A 20,346-nucleotide genomic window follows, 5' to 3' on the forward strand; every position below is an offset into this window, starting at 1 on the left:
AGGCGCGTCAGGTCCAATTTATTTTCACACGCGCAGTTAATTTTAGACATGCTGTTTAAAAGTATTTTTTTCACAGTAAAACAGGTTTAAAAGGCACTGCATATCAACAGGACACTCAGTACTGCATCTCCAGCCCCGCCCCATCCCTCGTTCGCTGTTTTTTTCACATACCTCTTGATAGTTATGCATACCAATAAATCATCTCCTGATCACTCATTTTATCACCAAACTCCTCAATAATGCGATCCAAGTTATTATTTTATTACTATAACATCTAAAAAAAGCTCTGCAAATGTCTGTGATACTCTTTGAGCGCTGGATGCAGAAGCAGCTATCTTGTTTGTTTATGTCAGTGTTATCTATGTGATGCCGGGGCTATCTGTATTCATGAGCTACGCCCCTTTTTTTCTGTTTCTCTCAGCTCCTATCGGTCTCACTCGGCCATTGAATGGTTTTCTCAGCTTTTTCCGGAGAAAAAACGACTAGAGACCTGTTTTTTGCGTCTTTTTGATGATGTCGGACAGGGTCCGACATTGGACCGGAGAGAGAAAATTGCAATGTTGGACCAGGTCCGACATAGGACCGCAAAGGGTTAAAAGTATTTTTTTCCACAGTCAAACGGGTTTAAAAGGCCCTGCATATCAACAAAGCACTCACTAGGCATCTCCAGCCCCTTTCGTTCGCTATAGCTTTCACATATGCTAATAAATAATAATAATAATAATAATAATAGTCGTACATACCGATCAATCATCTCCTGATCACTCGTTTTATCACCAAACGCCTCAATAATGTGATCCAAGTCATTATTTTATTACTATAACATCTGAAAAAAGCTTTGCAAATGTCTGTGATATTCTCTGAGCGCTGACGCAATAACAGCCAGCTTGTTTCCTTATGGCCGGATGCCAGGGGCAAGTATGACTATTCATCAGATACGCCCTTTTTTTTTTCGGCTCGTCTCGGCTCCTGTCGCTCCCACTTGGCCATTGAATGGTTTTCTCGGCTTTTTCCGGAATAAAAACGACTAGAAACCCGTTTTTTGCGTTTTTTTGATGATGTCGGACAGGGTCCGACATTGGACCGGATAGGAATAATTGCAATGTCGGACAAGGTCCGACATAGGACCGCAAAGGGTTAAGCTCTCTTCAATATTGCTAGACACATAAGTCAGGGACAGAGAGAAGAGAGGTATATACACCACTGCCACCTGCTGGACACTTTTGCAATCCTTTCTGTGAGCTGTAATATGTTAAAGATACTTGCAGATAGTTTGGTAAATGTGCATGATAACCAGTCGTCCCTGATTTCCTGTGCAGTAACTTTAAGCGGTTTTACCTGAGGGTAAACAAAAGTAGTATAATCTGGGTTTAAGTTATGTTACAATATTTGTTAATATATATGCTGTGTGTGCAGATGTGTTAGGTATTGGCAAACTGCAATACAATAGTGTGGGGCTCTAAAGGTAAGATTTAAGAGAAGATCTCCGTGAAGCTCTGTAACTGAACCTGGAAAAGTTGTTCTGCTAATTTGGGTCAGATTAGATTCCTAGGACCCTATAAAACAAACCAGAGTGAAGGGTGTTGCCAGCTCATTCCTGATGGAGGGAGTTTAGACTGTGGAAACTCTCTGTACTCCTTCTACAGATCCAGCCTTTATAACCTGCGACCCCCTGGGAGTGGAGGAGTCACATGACATCACCTGTGTGGTTTACTCCACATTAAACCACACACCTTGAGATACTGCACACTCTCCCTCAGATTCTAATCACACTGGTGCATTCCTGAAAGCCGGTTTCATTTGTGAGTTTAGGTATTCTGTTCTGGGGAAGAGACAACTGAAGTCCAGGTTCAGTTCCAACCAGCACAGCACATTCATTGTTTCTCATGAATCTTCACATTATATCTGTTAAAATCTGGTGTTTTCAAAGCTTTTCTTAATATGTATGGTAAGCAAAAAACAAAATAGTGGCGGGTCTGTCAGTGTTTACCTTTTCACCGTATTTTGCACAACATAAACAAAGTCTTTGGTCACTAAACCTGTTTGAGCTAAATATTTACAGTTTATCAGCTAGTCCAAAAGCCTGTCTGACCAGTGCAGCCCCTTTATGTCTGTTCATGTTTGTTTGATCTCATCTGCGGCTTGCACCTTTTGAAGCAGCTTGCCTTCGCTAACAAGGGAGACCTTCACAATTTTTTTTTTTAATCAATGCATGGAAATAGACAAATCAATTTATGTTGAACCGTAATGAGCCTCATTTAAATGGTCTATGTGCATTCAGTACCTGTCAAAGAATAGCTCAAATGCTGTCATTTTAATGACTTTTTTTTTTTTTTTACCTTTAATGTGCTATTTTATGGAACATGCAATCATTCATAGTGGTTCTGTTGCTCTTGTCAAAAAGATTAGAAAGATATCTGAAGCTACTTCCTTATGTAGTTTTCCATTTAAATTCAAGAAGCGCCTAACTAGTGTTGTGATATATCAAAGATGGTAGTGACACAATGGCTGAGCTCAGTCAGTTTAGTTGGAGTTTGGAAATCATTTAGAAATCTCAGGGCTTTTTATCTAAGTATGATGAGATGTTCGCAAATGAATGCTTGCACATCAGCAATTTTAATAAGCACCTGTGACGGGGTACTCCCAGCCCCTGTGCATGTTTTGTATTATTTTGTATTATTATTATTTAAAATGCAGGGTGGACGAAAAGCTGTCTGCCATTGCTGTTATTTGTATTTTTGTATTACTTCTGTGACTGTCGGCTAGTATTTAATTAGCTGACAGTCACGCAGATTTAATAAACCTTTGCAAAATGTGACTATGGGGTTAATAAGATAATTGATAGCTAGTTAATCTCTCTGCCACCACTATAAAAGATGTATCAAACTACTGGCGTTTCACATGCTGTAAATGTCTAACACAGAAGGAAAATAATTGAGGAATGGCAACATATCCCTCTAGAAACGTTTAATCATCTCGCTGTGACAGCAAACCAATTGCACCCTATTGACAGTATCGATTAATCATACCGGTTTGCTAGTGATATGAAATTGTATTAAAAGATAATTACAAGTATGTGACAAGATGGCGCCGATGGTGGAAGATAAACAAACAGGTCAGAGATGGCAGGTTGCAGTTTTAAGCACCACAGCGTGTATGTATACAAATACAGGTTTAAACAAAATAATCACGCTAAAGAAAGTCCTCACCCAAGTAAAACTATACCGGTGAGCTGGAGACCTATACAGGAGCATGTCTGTTCCCGATTGCTGCCCCTTAATGGGGCTTTTTAGCTCTCTCTCTTATGTCATGTGGCTGTTCCCAATTAGCACCAATTATCTAATTTGGGAACAGCCACATATCATATGTATTTGGCAGGGATAGGAATTAACCCCATCCCTGCCAACCACCACCACTACACAAACAAAAAACTATTTAAATAATACAAAGTATAAGTGCTATTTACTGTACATGTTTCACAGTGCCAGCTAGTGTTTCATATGCATATATTGACTTGACAATGTAATTTGACAGTAATTGGAAGTTAGTCATGTAAAATATTAACTTAGTTTTTAATTGCGGTTATGGGTTGGGAGGGCTCACCTGGCTTTTTTAATTTTGAATGTTTCATTGGAAGGGAAGGGAGAGAACTAAAGATGGGAGGGCTTTCTTTTTCTTTTTAATTCATGGTCCTGGGTTAAAAAGTGTATAGTGCTTTTAAAAGCAACGAAAGGGGAAGACGTGTGTCTGAGTGTTTGGAATGTCAAGATGTAGTTGTTTATTTGATTCACTCTTGTTTTCACATTTTTAACGATTGATTAATTGACTGAGTAAAAAAGAAAATTGCTTTCTTCAGTTAACTTTCAATATTAATTTTCTGATACCGTTTGAAAGAAATATGTTAAATAACAAAATATAATAATTTACTTGCGACTAAGATGAAATGATAGACTTGTTGTACGTTGCAGTCTTTTTTTCTTCTTTATGAAATATTGGGTATACCTCCCTTTAAGTACCCTCTGCCATTTTTCAAGATATCTTTTTTGCGCACCATTTTTTGGTACCGCACTGAGGTAGACCAAATTAATCGATCCATTCTTTTTTTAATCGCTCGAAGCCCACAGGTCTGACTGATAGATTAAAACCCCAAAGATACAGTTATACATACTGTATAATGAAAAAAGTTAAGAAGATTATTTGCGGTGTGAAATGATTTTTATTATGAGTGATTTGTTGTTTATTTAATGTGGCATTGCTCTTGCTATTGTGATCCAGGAAAGCTGCCAAAATGATTATTTTGAAATACCAGGATGACATGGGGCGCCATTCACTGTGGCCAAAACACGATCAAATTCAAGACGTCTCAACTCAAGCATCTGTTTTGCCATGTGTACCAGTCTTTAAAGTAAATATTATGCAGAAGTAGATTAAATAAAAGCCTTCTATAATCTTTCTATTTCCAGCACATCCTCTTCAGCTGCATGCTTGCTATACTGTCATCCCTACAGTCTCCTGCTGTGCTGTCCATAACACAGGCAGGATCTCAAAAACAGCCCCTGTGCCTCCTAACAACATCTTGGATGTTATTTTTATTCAGAGGACCATATTTGATTCATGGTAGCTTTATCATCTTCTGCGAAAATCTAACCGCATGCTGTTATTTCCACTTAAAATGCAATTTACCCCCAAGTAGTGCTGTATTAAAAAATACTTTAAATTAGAAGCATCCCTGTCAGGTTGTGCAAACTTGAATTCCCTTTGATATGACACAGGGGATGTAGTGTCGTCCCCCCCCACCCCCCCACCCCCCCCCAAAACACTAATTTCTGGTTAACAAGGACTTTCAGTTTTGTTTGTTTGTTTTTCGGTTCCCCCCCCCAATAAGCCACTATCAACAAGGGTATATCATTGGTAATGTTGCTAGTGCTGATGAGAGCTATAGTTTAAAGTTTGATAAAATAAAAAATAAAAGCATGTTTATTTTTGTTTTCGTGTTCTAAGTGATGCTTTTTTCCATCTCTATCTTGTTGTGTCGCCGTACAGATGGATGTGAAAAGGAAGCAGGAAGTGGTGGTGTATGACCAGAGCACGTGGGATGCCAGTCTGCTTGCCTCCGACAGCTTCGTCCACATCCTCCTGGGCAAACTGAACAGCAACTTCCACAGAGTGTCGCTTCTCACAGGTAGGCGTCCGTGCTAATGCTGCGTCTCTCTCTCCTGCTGAGTCCTGTAGTAACTGGAAATTACTGGGATTATTAGGAGTAAGAATAAAACGTGCCGTTGAGGTGACGTTAATTTGACACAGTCATGTATGTTTAGAGGTTTGCACTGCTGAAACTGTAGAGAGCTGCTTTGACAATTTACTTCAGATTTGTGCAGTTTTAATTAAATCTGTGTTCTTAAATACGTGTAGCTCCATTCTAACTGCTTTGTTCTGACAGTCTTTGACCACTTGTCTTTTGTATTCTGAATTTTGCATGATTTCTGATTTTTTTTAAATCAGTGTTACATTTCCGAATAATTCATAACATATTTTACTTTAACTGTTACGGCAGTTTCCTGCAACAGTTTTTCAAAATCCAGAGCCAATTACTGTACCTATTGAGTAAAGAGAGGATCACTTTGAGTATGTGTAATGGGAGGTGTTGAAACACTGCCATTACGTATTCTGACCCCTGCCTGTAACATTAAAAGCTCTAGGCATGCTAGAGCAAATGAGCCTGGCTCTTTTGTGCAATGGTCAAAACATGTCATCTTCTGTATAATAGACTTCTCCAATCTGTAAATTCAATAGAATTCTTTATTGTATTTATAGTCTAAGCCATGATGGGTAGTGAAATATACAATAACTGTCTGACACACTTTTATACATTATGTATTACAATTTAAAAATAGCAGGCATCATTTCCAGCCCCTAATTGCACTTCTTTCTCATAGCCTGCAATCGCTGCTTGCCTCTCAGTGAAATAATTACAGAGTTTCTGTGGAAAGGGCTTTGTGTAATTCTGGAGCAAGCTGAGTGTAATAGGGCTTGCCCTACACGGTGTGCCGGAGCGGTCTGTTTGCTTGTGGGTATGTGTGCGTGCAGTAATGCTATGGCAGGACAGGTCCTAGGGGGCTAACATAACATTGGAAACCAATTGGTAAGCGTGCATTGGAATGAAAATAATTGGTCATGCTGAGATGAAGTCATGGAATTCTAGTGTAAGGAGGTGCAGGGTACATGCGGGGAAGAGTTGCCAGGCAGGGTAGGTAGGTGATCTTAGATGTCATCTTGAAATTATATTTTCATAAAGCAGTCAGTTTGGATAAACTCTGAGCACCAGTGTCCTTCTGCCTTCTTGCCCCTGGCTGTAAAAAAAACAATTACAGAAAGTTGAACATTGTGTTTAGTCAGTTTAACTGGCATTCATAAGCTGCTGTTTTTGGTTTATTTTCTTTTAACCTCGGCAGAGGTCCATGCTGTTATTGGTTTCTTTTAGAAGTGCTAAAAGAAACTTAATAAATTCAATGACAAATGTTTCAACCAAAAGTATTTTTCAATATCTTCACTGTTGAAATGACTTTTGATTCATTCACTTATATCACTGGGCGATGTGGACTCCACCCTAACTAGTACAATGTAAAGGGCCTCTGAATATAAAGCACCATTCACACCAATGCAAGTTCAGTGTCTTATATGTGCAAAATCAGCATATGCATATTGCTATTAATGGAACTATTAAGAAATCCTTCCCTGTTCCTATAGTAAAAGCATAGCAAAGTGTAATAAAGCACAGTCAAAGCATGGTAAAGCATTATAAAGACCAGCGAGGTAAGGTTAAGCATATTGATAAGCATATTAATGGCAAACGTATCTAAAAGTATATGAATTAAAACTTGCAGACATTAATATATTTTTCATTGAGTTTATGATGTTTCTTTTAGTATTTGTAATGACTGAAACAGAAAATGATACAAAGCGGATCTAAACCACAAGAGGAATCCAAGTTTAAAGTGCCTACTGAAGTAGAAGTGAATTAAAGTGATGTATTAGTGGTTAATGTCTTTCTCTGACAATGAGCCCCTGCTGGGGCCCTGAACTAATACACCTTGTTATCGGCTGCTCGTAATTAAATCAAAATCAGAACTGCGTTCTCCCTCAGCTGCTTTTGAAGAGAAAGAAAAGAGTAATCAGTGTAATGCCTCCAAGCCATCTGCTGGACGCTATTCATCCGCATCCCGCTCGCTTTGTGTCGGCCTTCTCCCTGATTCCACAATTAGGACAGGGGAGGTCTCGCACTGCCGCAAGGGAGTCGAGGCCAGTGGTGTGGAAATGATTGATTCCGCTGCTTCATAGAGGGGGGAGTGCAACCCTGGAAGCTGAGAGATACAGGCAGTGATGGTATCAAGTCTTTGGTGACCGGGGGGCTCCCGAGTGGCGTATCCAGTAAAAGCACTCGCTAGAGGCAGGATGCGCTCTATTGCCTGGACATCGCGAGTTCGAGTCCAGGCTATTCCACAGCCGACCGTGGACGGGAGCTCCCAGGGGGCGGCACGTTGCCCGGGGGGAGGGGGGGTTAGTTCGGCCAGGGTGTCCTTGGCTCACCACGCACCAGCGACCCCTGTAGTCTGGCCGGGCACCTGCGGGCTTGCCTGTAGGCTGCCCAGAGCTGCGTTGTCAGACAGTTGAGATTAATCTGAGTGAGACAAGTGGTATGCTAATTAGAGTTCTAATAAATCATCTTCTTCTGCTGCCCTGAGACACAGTTAAACAGCACTGCATTTAATTTTACTGAGCTGCCTTCTGCTAATGCAGATTTGTGAGAGTCTACTGTGTTTTGAAATGATACAATTCCAGTACTTCAAACTGTAGTTACGGTCAGTTCTCTGACAAATGAGAAATTACTGAAATTCCATCAGACCCAATGTTAACAATTTCAGATACTTTCTTTCGTAAAAAACAAATTTAATCTAATCTAGTAAGAATTTCATTGTCCAGGGATTTCAAATCAAACATTTGCCATCAGCTCTTCTTAAAGCAAGCACCAACCTGCTCAGGTCAAAAATAGGTCTGTACTCTTTATCAACTTTGAATCAGCCTTTGCATTCAAGGGCCCTTGCAGGAGTACAACATGAAGGACAACCAGTGAAGGATTTTTCATGTATTTGATTGGCTGTAAAAGGTGTTGACTTGACTGTTGATGTGCAGAAGTGTCGCTACTTGGGTTCAGATTCGAATTAGGGACCATTTGCTATTCATTGTTCGGGTTCGGGAAACCGGAACTCATTTACACGCTAAATCATTGTAATAAAACTGTTACCACAATCATTATTACCATAAATCAACTTTACAAATGGGACTACTAGCTGATATATTACATCTGCTAATGCGCTTATGAGAAACAAGGAGGGGGTATTTTTTTAAGTTAATTTGTTCAAATATGGGGTAGAAAAGGCCCCTGCTGCATGATATTAGTTCCAACATTTGTGCCTCATGGTCAACCCCCCCCGAAGCAATTTTTATAAAGGAAGAAGATGGAAAATTGCATTTGTTTGACAAGTAGATCAATCTCTTTTCATGGAGTGATGGATCTTGCAGTCAGAGCTCTGCTGGAGACTATCCTCTGCCATCCATTTGTTCAAGCTTGTAGACTGAAGTGAATTGACTGGTAATGAAACAGACTAATGCGAGTAGGGAGGAAGAGGCTACAGAATATATCTGTGCAGTTACTTCATACATGTGCCATCAAGAATGTTATGATGTAGATTAGAACAAGATCTATGTGTATAACCACTCATAATGGAACCCAGACCCATAATTCTTTAAAGAAGTGTAGTTCGTTACTAAACATTTGAAGCCAGCATAGTGAATAGAACAGTATTGCGGGTAAGATTTGAAAAATTGATTTTCGCTTTTATTCTTTCATTGACGTTAACATACACAACCTGGTTTAAGATGGATAACACATTACCGAGGTTTGTAAAAGTGATGTCATTCTGCCCTGGATTCTTTCCTTGACAGATCTTCATAGCTGTGGAAGGTCTGAGAGCCTGTATCGCAGGCAGCATTGTCTGGTTATTACTGCCGTCTAATCCCCCCCCCCCCGCCCGAGTACAATGTAATAAAAAGGGGCCCATTGTGTCCTTCAAAACATTTGGTGAAATGAAGTAAGAGGGTTCAATTTGACTGTTCCCAGTGGCAGTTTCGGAACAAAGACAAATTGGGAGATTTGAATAGCCCTGTGTAACCTTCTAAAGGGGAAAATATAAGAAACAGGCATATAGATATTTTATCCAAGGCCTTTGTTTAGGTTCAAATGGGAATCCTCAAGTGCCGATTGTGTCAGTCAGTCCGTCCGTCCGTCCGTCTGTCACACTCTACATGCACAATACATGCCTTGATGTTAATCTTCTCCAAACTCCTTGCCTCATATAATGTTTGGGATGGTGTTTGACTATAATCCGACTCTTGATTTTTATACATATATATATTAAACCTTTTAGGTGTGCAATTCTTACCAGTTTACTAACCTATAAATCTCCTTGTTTTCTATTACATCTCTTTTGTAATATTAAATCTGCTATCTAAGACCAATGACCTACCTTCTCTCGCTTCTCATACCTGGATTTTAATCCATTACATTTTTTCGCCCAACTGTAGCTCCAAGTGGACACTATGCAGTGGTCCATATCACAGAAGCACTGCATAATTCCTTGGCTGTGCTTGAGAGAGGCCCTGGATTGCGTACAAGGAGTGGGTTTACCAATATGTTGTCCTAGAGTTTGTTTAGGTGTCAGAGTGAAACACTATTTATACTCAAGGAGACTTGTGAAGTGTGGCTTGTTGCAGAAATGCAGTTAATTGTCACACAGAACAGAAGGAACATGTCTCCTTGATTCATGAGCAAGGAATGTTCACCATTTGACATCTGCTTAAATATTTTATGAGGGCTGGATTGCCCACCACCACACAGCATTCCACAGTGGTGCTAGGAATCTGTGTAGAATCACGCAAGGGGATAAGGCGCCTGCGAGCAAAATCTGCTTTTTACTGTACAGTGTGCAGGATTCTCATTACCAGTTCAAAGGGCACAGTAAAGGCTGTCATATAAATAACTATTTCTGATATTAAATAACTAATTTGTACTTTAACATTACACTAGACTATTTTAAGTAAAGTCTGGTTTTAATGTAAGTGTAAGATCTTGTTTGTGGATGGCTTGCATCCCCCTTTTGTTGGGCTTGTAATTGAATGTAAAACGACAAGAAACTTTAGTGAAGTTGATAAACATTTCAGCTAGTGCCTTCTTCAGTGTACGCTAGTAGTTTTACCTGGGAGTTCTGATTGAGTTGTGAAGTTATGGATGAGGGCAGGTGATTGACAACAAATGTGGGAATGGACAAACACAGACCAACTCTTTATGTAATGCAAGAGAAATGTACTGTAGCTTGCTTATTAGCAGATGTATTAAGGCAGACTTGTCTTTGGTTGTATGCTGCCAAAAATGTAGTCATAGAAATGGCTAGCTTTTAAATTACACCTTTTAAACTGAGCAGAGGGTTTTTCCGTCTTTGCCAGTTTGTTACTCGCCCCATCTGAGGCTAGGAGCTAATCTAATCCCTTCCTGCTGAGAGGAGAATGAGGTGTGACAGAAATACATGGCAGAGTGTCTCAATGTGGTAATCGCTTCATTACACAAGGGGAGAAGCAGCATTGCTAAGAGCAGGCTTCCCCAACCTTTAGCAGACTCTACATGTGACACAGACACCCCACCATTGATACAGCCGATGCTGGGGAAGTTACTTTTAAAAAGTAATCCCTTTACAGTACAAGTCACTTGAACAAAATTGTAACTAGTTACAGTAGCGTATAACTTTGAAAAAATGTAACTAGTACAATTAGTTACAAAGTTACTTCTCATTCACAGTTTACATTTTACAGAGATACTTTTTTCCTGTTTGGCTGCAGATGAGAATATTCTTTAAAGATCCCACTCGTGTCGTTATCTGACACCATTTTGTAGCAAGGTGATGTTAGAAGTGTGTTAATGTGATATGCAAGTGCTTTCTGAAGCTATGCATTAGCTGTAGTTCTTTTTTAATGTAACTAAAAATAACAATGCTGTTTTTTCATATAAAATGGAATCTGTTACCACATTTAGTTATTTGTCTGAAAAAGGAACCATTACAGTTACAAAAGCTTAAATTCTTTAGGAAATCTTTTAGTACATTTTATGCCTAATTACTTCAATATAAATCATTCATTTTATTTGAAAGAGGATGATTATTAAACTGAATCAATAACCCAACACACCCTATGCATCAACAACTGCTGCTGCAGAGTCACTTACAATGTATAACTGCAGTGTACAAAAATGAAAAAAACATGTAGGATTAAAAAATCATTTATTTCGGGGCGTTTGTCTGAAAAGTCCTGAAATAAAGTATTTTTTAATCATTTAAACCTGCATCCAAAAAAAAGCTGATAACTCAAGGTCAGAGCAGTCAGAACCCCTGAAATATTTTAAATGCTTGAAAAATAAAGTCTTTAACCGGATTTAAACACCAAAGGAGAATCAGAAAGCCTGATAACTTGAGACATAATTACTGAAGCGTTGAGCTGTTGGGGTCTTTTCAGTGCTGGTAAAATCCAGCATCAGAAGACTTTGCAGACGCAAGGAGGTAGCAGTCCTGGTGGATTTGATTTATAGAGTTTGCAAGCTGGTATATGCTGATACATGTGTGATCAGTTACTAGCTGATATAGATTATAAATGTAAGAGTATTATTAATGGAGGAAACCTTTTCAGAAGTGACCGCACTCTGCTGAATGTGTTCTTGTATCAGTGAGATGCAGTAATCCTAGCCTCTCGCTCGTTTTTCTCCCCTGTTTTCATAGTAGCTTGATTATCAGATGAATCGTCCCAGAACAGGTCATATCCGATGTGATTTACGAGTTCATTGGGAGCTGCAATGACTTCATATCTGTGCTATGCTGGATGTGGGTTTCTCCCTGCTCAAGCATTTCCAATTAAATTAGTGTGAGGCGTGTGAGTAATAATGGATTGTCCAGACAGTAATTAATGTGTAAAAGAATAAATAGTTTTATTATTTTCCTTTACACAACAAAAATAATCAAAAATAAAAAGAACGGCGTGAGGGAGGGGGTGCTGGAGTAATAATCCAAAAAGAAGAGAAGTGGAAACATCCTTAATCGTCTTCACGGTGTTCCCCAGACATAAAACAAAAAGAACACACACAGAAAAGAAATTAGCAGTACAGTTTCCCATTCGTATCTCTTGAAAAATTCAAAACAAACCACCACCAAACTTTCGTTCTCCCTCCGCCCGTTATTCCGCCTATTTTTCCTCAGGACCAACCCCGAACACAGTAGTACGTTCCCTTTAGTATGCAACGTCCCGCCTCTGTAGTCAGTGGAACACCAATCCCCAACTGACAAGTGTCCTTATAACTCACTTGACTCCAATGACTGGAATTTACATACTCATACTTCCGCCCCTCACTAAGGTGCCGCCCCTCATAAAGATGACTTTCGTCATGGTCTAAGTCATGGTCATGGTAACAAACTCAAGAGGTATCTATGCCGCAGCATAATATAGAGAGGCACATTTTTAGAAACATGCTAACATTGCTATTCTGTATAAAAGTTGTGTATTGCATATATTGGCTCAGTAGTTTTACTCTTTAAATGTTACCAGCAAAAACACTGAAGGTATCCGCAAGCAAACCCTGCAAAAGAGGAAAAGGAAATGCACCTACTGCTATTTAATTCCGGGTCTTGTAAACCCATTTCTTGCTCATTCTCGGTTTTCCTTTCTAAAAGATTGTGCTGCTGACGATTTGGAGTAAATCGCTTTGAGAGCACTTGACTGTGAATATTGAGTACTTCATAGTGTGTACCATTATCTTAACCAGCTGCTTATCCAGCCAGACACACACAGAGTAAGTATCGAGTCCTCTCCATGAAAGTGACAGATTGGACACTGTGCAGTGCTGTACATGTTGCATTAAGGCTTAGGCAAATATTAGGTTTCCAGGCCTTGTGATGTTATCTCTTCTGGAGTTCCCCATCCCTCACTTTTGTTTAAACTGACTTACATTGTGTGTTGAAAACAAGCATGACTACAGCTTTGTAATTAAGGGATCTGTGTGCTTTATGGATGATCCTATTTGAGATTTTTGCGGTTGCCTCTAATACAGTGTTGCAGTGTAAACAAACGATCACAGCAACTACTGCCTTACACTGGGCGTTAATTCAACACTGCTACAATAAGCAGGCCAATGGTTTTCCCACTGCGGCAGCCTGGATCCTAATCAGTCTTAACACTGGCTGGATATATCATCTAAGTATGATCACTTTAAAGAAGATTTAAAAAGAGCATGATTTGTGGGAACCTGACTTCTTTTTTGCCAACATAAAATAAAATACAATAAAATGTACTATTTTAGGGTCTGGATGGAGGTTCAATAAACAATTAACAAAAGGATTGGAACAAAGACCAGGACTGGAAGGGCCAACTCTAGGAAGGGCCTGCTGTAGTGTCTTGGCCACTTTTGTAGAATTGTAGTGCGTTTTATATGACAACACATCTCAACAGCTTCTAAAAAAAGAACAACTGGCTCATGACTTATGCATGACAAGTGGATAACCCAACACTGATACTGTAACACCTTTTCAAAGGTCCTGCTCAAACGACAATACAACTCTTGAGGCATGCATACTAGTGGAAAATCCCATTGATAGGAGCCGCAATACAACATTTAGACACCAGATGGTGCCCTAAATTAAAGTCCTATTCACAGTAGGACTGTCAGTTAATCTTCCCTACATTCCTCTCCCCCCGACATGGTTATTTTAATATCATTGCAGTTCAGTAAAAGCTTGTGCACAACAATTGATTGTGAGGGGTAATTACACCTTGGTAGCGTCAGGACAAGAAAAAAAAAAAGGCACGCTTTTTTGTTTGTTTACATCGAATACACAGAGGGGCGTACTTGCAAAGCATTTTCAAAACTGATTCGCTGGTAGGATGGGACCAGCAAATCAGATGCTGGTTAACACGAGCAGGAAAAGAAGAGCATGCCCACTGCTTGTGTGGCAGAAATACTGTAAATAGCAGGGCAGGGCGTTTGGTGCATTTTCGTTGATAAACTTAAATAATGTTACTAACAATGCGCGTTACAAAAATGTAATTATTGAATCGATTATTCAATATTTATATTGATGTATATAATGAGGAATGTAATCGATCGAAATCATTGCAGCCCTAATTCACAGTAACGATGTGAATGTAAACCTCTTTTCATGATGATGGCAGACATACCAGTGTATTAAAATGGAGCACCATTTTAATACACTCGAGTGCATGCCAGGAGTGAATGAGTGCAGCCATCGTGTGAATATAAAATTAGTCACGGAACCGCATTAGGTAGCAAAGCACTCCAGTTGAAGGACTTGTGAATGAGAAGTTTATTTTTAAAAAACTTCCTGACAGTTCATTGGATAGAAAGAGGGTTACCTGTATCTACTGTCAAAGTGAGTCACCGTATCACAGAAGCGCATCTAGTCTGCTGTACCACCTGCGTGCGAAACATGCTTTCACTTCTCAAAATACACTCTAGTAGTTCTTCTGCTACAGACAACAACAATACAACAACAAATGAAACCCGTCAGTTTCGACAGAGTACTCTTTTAGAAATTCAGGATCGCTGCAAACCCATGAATCAAGCTCAGTACGATACTTATAACCAGTGCTGTTGCAAAGTCGATAGCTACCAACTGCAGACCCTTTAACATTGTAGCTTTGTTTTATTTCAATAACCACACTTATTTTAAACAATATTTACAATTATGGAGGATATAACCGTTACTCAGTGAATGTTTTGTTTTATTTAGACAATTTCAAGTTATTAATAAAAGATCATTTAAAAGATTTATTATTTAAACGGCAATGAAAAACATCGGTTTATGAGTGAAGGAAACTGATCATTTTAAATGCAGTAAGGCAAGTAATAAACAGACTCCATTGTGATTTAGCAGTTTGTTCAAACAATTTAACAACAACGCTGGATTGTAAATAAATATACAATTCTGAAGAGGGACAAACATATAGGATCCAGAAATAGGAAAACAGGTCTTTTATGCTGGCTTGTTTTTTGGATGATGATGATGATGATGATGATAACTAGAACAGCCAGGCAGTTTTACGGCTTCCAAGCTCAGTACCAGTTGGAAATTGCCTTTAAGTAGAGGTCAAAGGTCATGGTCAAGGCAATTGTTGAATAGAGCATATATGGGTTCCTATATGTGTTCCATAGTAACCATTAACCTATCTGCACTCTATAAGGAGTTATAAGCTAGTTTTACATTCGACCGAAGATTTTGAAAGGTTTTTAAAGAAATGCACCAGGCGGCCATATTGGGTTATGCACAAACACCACTTTTGAAAAAGGCAAATGTATTGACACTGGGATTATGCTTGTCAACTTTGGAGTTAATCAATTAAACCGTTTTTCAACTGAAGCGGTTTTAAATTTTTGAAGAAAATGTAGGTCTGGCGGCCATCTTGTTTTACAAAAGAACACTATGTTGCCCTATTTTAATTCCATTGTCACCAGGCTGATGCCTACTAAGTTCAGTTAGTTGGTTAAACGGTTTTTAAACAGAAGCAGTTTGATGTTTGGGGCGAATTTGGTGGCAGCCATTTTTATATTAAAATTTATTGCAGCAACTTCTGCTTTGCAAACTTGAAGCAGGTTTGGTTGTTGATGACATATCCCAAGTTTCAGATCAATCGCTTCACCGGTTCCCAAGAAGAAGATTTTGAAAGATTTTTCAAAGAAATGTGTCAGCTACGACCAAAAATATGACTGTGTAACAGTATATATGTATCTATAGGTTTATTTTATAGAGGTACTGGTTTGGGGGTTTAATTGTGGGATTAAAAAATAAACTCAAACCTTTCAATTCCATTCAGGGGGTAGAAATGAGGGCTAAAACCTTTACCCCAAACTACTGGCAGTTCCCAAGGAACCCTTTGTGAGTGTGCATGACTGCACAGCGGTGAAGCCGAAGTTCGGTCTTCTGTTTTTGTAAATTAATTGCAGTTTGTTTTGTTGAACTGCTTTGTAAATAACAGTAAAACGGTGAAAAAAATAAATAAAATACAGCACCTTCATTTCGGAGTCTTGCAAAGGTTCACACAATTTGCTCCTTTTCTCTGAGAACTAGCACAGAGCCATCTGTCACTGTTTTTTCAGGAGTATTTAAATGGACAGAATCACTGAAGCGTCCCAGATTTAAAGGGTTCCTGGTTCCTATAATGACACAGCATCCCTTTTTTATAATCATGATTCGACAGCATTGAGTTTTGTGGGTTTGTGTGAGTACTAGTCAGTTAAGATAAGCCCCATCTCATCAAGGTAGAATAGTGCTTACCCAAACAAACTGTTCTGTTGAACTGTTAAAGAACTTCAGTACATGTTTTTCGCTTTGTATCAGAAAGAAATGCTGTCCTTTTTGGTTGAAATTCTCTTTTATAACAGCCATATTTCCAATACAGTAGGTGATAATACTTGCAAGTATGTTATGGCAAAAGATTGCCAGCCTGAAATTTTACAACAAAGCTATTGACCACAATGTATGTGGTCACGTGTCACAGGATACACTAGACCTTTTTTTTGGCCAGCCAGTGTCAAGGTATATGTGGTGGGGTGGGGGTTGGTGTAATGTTTTCTGATACTGAGCAGCGTCGGACCAGAGGCAATGGGATTTATGTAAATGTATTTTTTTTTTGCAGTGCTCAGAGGGTTAGATCATCTGCGTGCTTCCTGCGAGTAATTCTGCAGCTGTGAGCTGTTTTGAAAAGCCTCTGATTCAGAAAGGTTGGCAGGTTCCGAAATCTGGGATTCTTAATGGAATCTGGGATGTAGAAATAAAAATGTAAAGGCATCTTACTGCCAGGTCCTTTTTCATTCTGATAGTTTTCCGGGTGTGGGTATTAAAAAATGGACATAACACATAACAGTGCACATAACAAACAGGTAATGACCACTGTGCAAGATAACAAAGCTGTTACCAAGCTTTTGTTTTTACATTTTTATAAAAAATGAAAAAGTGCTGTATATAAGATGCTATGTAACTGTAATTTAGTGTAGCTATCTGGTGGGTGCGGTGGGTGCCCCACAAGTGAGCATCTTAACCACAATGCAAAAGAGCTGGGCTTGTCTCATGTCAACGACAGGCAACAGAATCTACAATGCATCACACAACACTGCCCGTTACACTCTTCCCCTTTTTAACCTCAGCGATCGACTCCAGCCAGTCAATGAGATCCAGGTCATGACACCAAGGTAACAGGGCGCAGGCTGGGTGCGAACTGGGATAACAGCAGTACGTCACACAACACTGCCCATTACACAGTGTGGATTTGTGTAATTGTGGCGGGGGGCCTTGCTGAATGAATCCCCGTGTTTGTGCATGTTCTCCTGGGTTGTGTTGGGACTTCTCAGTGGGCTTCCACATGTGACGAGAGGTACCGAGCCCAAACACCATTGCTGGATGGGATACTTACTGCCAGTTTTACCCCAGTCATCCTGCTAACTGACTAAATGTCTTGCTATCCCTGAATAGATAACTGTCCCCTCTTCAAAAGGATTTCTTACGCAAGGTGTTCCCCAGGTGGAGCAGTTTCCCAAATGTTATCCATTTACTACTGTCTTGGTTAGCAAATTCTGGACCTAAATTTAGCCATCAGATACAATGTAATTAGTGTTTAGCAAAAACTCCTACTGTAGTACATGGCATTGCAGCCTTTAGCAACCTGATATCAAATCAATATGATGTAGGCGTCATGACTCCCTAAGAATGAGTGCAGCTCGCTGGCTGCTGCTTTTTAATGAACAGTGACATCATCCTGAACAATGACATCATCTGCAACACTACTCATGATTGTTTTGGATATCAGCTTTCCCATTTTAAACGGAAATCGTTTTGCTTACAGGACGGTGTTCTTGTAATGCAGTCAAAGATCTGCGACCATGCCCCTGGAGATCCATAACAAAAAAGAAAATCAATAATTTCATTCAGAAGAGGCTTGGTCTACCAGGGGTGAGGTAGCTTCCCAAGGGAACTCGTATCCATTATTGTGAATCGGTCTCTGCTATTTTTAGGCTCATTCTGCCGAGTGCAGCTGATGTAGCGCATCTGGCTTCCAGTAATTGCTATGCCTCTATTCATTCGTACTGTCGTAGGACACTGAGCGACTTTGCACACTTGATGTCCTTGTGGCTGTCAAGCTGGGGTTTAAATAGATGGCCTAGCACCAAACTATGGTTGCACTCTGCTGTACCAGATGTACTTGGAGAGAAGACGTGTGTGAGAACTCTACAGAGGCCACAGGCATACAAGATAAATACATAAATTAAGATAACTCTTATTTCAGCCCCCTACCAAGTCACTCTTGATGTTTTTCTGGAAGCTTGACTGAATCAAGCCGTTGACTGTAGAAGGAATCCACTATCTGTTTCAGTGCCGATCTATCCTATCCGCAGCAGTGTGCTATCTCATCTCGACCGCAGGGGATTGTTTGGTTCAAATGCATTTTTGATGTCATTCCTGGAAATGCTTTTACCAATTTCCCATATGAATCCCCAACAGCATTTCATTTTCAAAAGAATGACAGATGCACCTTGAATAGGCTGCTACCTGCGTGACGCTATCTAGATTGCAGTATCCTCATAGTACCAGCATGTGTGTAGGGCTTCTGACACTGCAGATGCAAGCTGGAGTTTTAGTTCGCCACTCGAATGTATTCAATGGGGTGGTACTGTGAACACAGGGAGCCCTGTGTTTGAAATCTCATTCCGTGCATGGGTGTGGTTATCAGGGAGTATGTGGAGCAGTGAGACGGAGAGGTTTGCAATAAATGAACTACCTGTAAATATTCCAATATAAAAATGTTACACTGACGTCTGTAGGATAGTGGTATGAAGTATGAACATAACTGGGACAATGGAAAGCTATTCCACAAATCAATTCAAACATTTTATTGTGTGTATTTAAGCTGCCGTGCTGCCTTTGTACAATGTAAACTGTTCCTGTACTTTTTTGTTTTGTATTGGAGATCACTCTGATAAAAACATTGCTCAAGCATTCTCACGAAACATACAGTAGACGTAAAGAAATAAACCTTTATTGAAATGCACTATGGTATTTTGACTTACTGCCAGATAATAATGCTTTCTTTTCAAAGGAAACCCGTGCTGTAGCCATCTGCAGTTGTAACTGGATTGTAGTAGCAGTACTCCCTCTAGTGGTTGAATGTGGAATGTATCTTCCCAATGCAGTGACATTACAGCTATAGGTTTGGGGTTTTTGTTGTACAGAAGAGGGCTATTACCCCAGACTTACCCATTGAAAAGTTGCTTTGAAATCACCACATTATTAACAAATATGTTACACTTATAGTACAACACAATTTATTTTTCTATTGCATATTTCATGACCAAAATATTGGCTCTGCTGTAATAACTATGGTAGCGCCTTAGACCTTGATTTAATGCAGACCCAGTCACAAAACGATTACCCAAAAAATAAATAACTAGCTCAAGACTAAAAACACATACTTCTTTAATAGTCAATATCATCGATTCAATCAAAATAATTTGGTAATGGATCACACAGTTGTGGTTCAGCAAACCAGTGATCTTTGGAAATGGGTGGTGAGCTAAGTGAAAATGAAAGAAAAAATATATGTTGTGATTCAGTAACATATCCACACAGAATGCAGTACCTTTGTGGGGAGGGTGGGGCATGGCTGGGAGTGGGTTAAGTCTAGAGGGAGGAGTCTCCGCACCAATCTGACATGCCCCACCCCCTGTGGTAGAACACTTATCAACATCATCCTATTAAACCACAGGTCCTTAATTAAAACCATCACATCTATGCTAAATAAATAGAGAGAGCGGGGGAGGGGAAGGTTATTACCTGTGGAGAGGAAGCGGTATAATTGCTGTGTTTACAACCAGGAAGATTATTATTATTATTATTATTATTATTATTATTATTATTATTATTATTTCACAATTGAAGCCATCAATGCAAGTCTCAAGTTATCTTACTAGTTATCTGTCTATTAAATGGCTTAAAAGGTAGCAATGAAACTGAAGTGTCATGTGCTAAGTGTCAGACTTCTCCAAGAATTACATATATGGCACCTAGTCAGTGCAAGAACCAGTAAACGCTTATTGCAACCATGGAGGGTCAAGCACTTCAAATAATGCATGTTTCTAGTTTCATAAAGTGGGGTCTTTTAAAGTACTTGCACTGATGGCTTTAATTTACT

General features: G+C 39.5%; 1 protein-coding gene across 1 annotated transcript in view; it reads left to right on the top strand.

Annotated features, from left to right (window-relative positions):
- Positions 1 to 20,346, top strand: part of LOC117969113 (dual specificity protein phosphatase 8-like) — a 70,021-nt gene that overhangs the window by 25,767 nt on the left and 23,908 nt on the right. Inside the window, exon 3 of the mRNA XM_034917028.2 lies at positions 5,044 to 5,182. Coding sequence (XP_034772919.1) covers positions 5,044 to 5,182 — 139 coding nt within the window. The remainder of the gene's footprint in view (positions 1 to 5,043; positions 5,183 to 20,346) is intronic.

The sequence above is a fragment of the Acipenser ruthenus genome, chromosome 27 (assembly GCF_902713425.1).
Source record: "Acipenser ruthenus chromosome 27, fAciRut3.2 maternal haplotype, whole genome shotgun sequence".
Taxonomy (NCBI): domain Eukaryota; kingdom Metazoa; phylum Chordata; class Actinopteri; order Acipenseriformes; family Acipenseridae; genus Acipenser; species Acipenser ruthenus.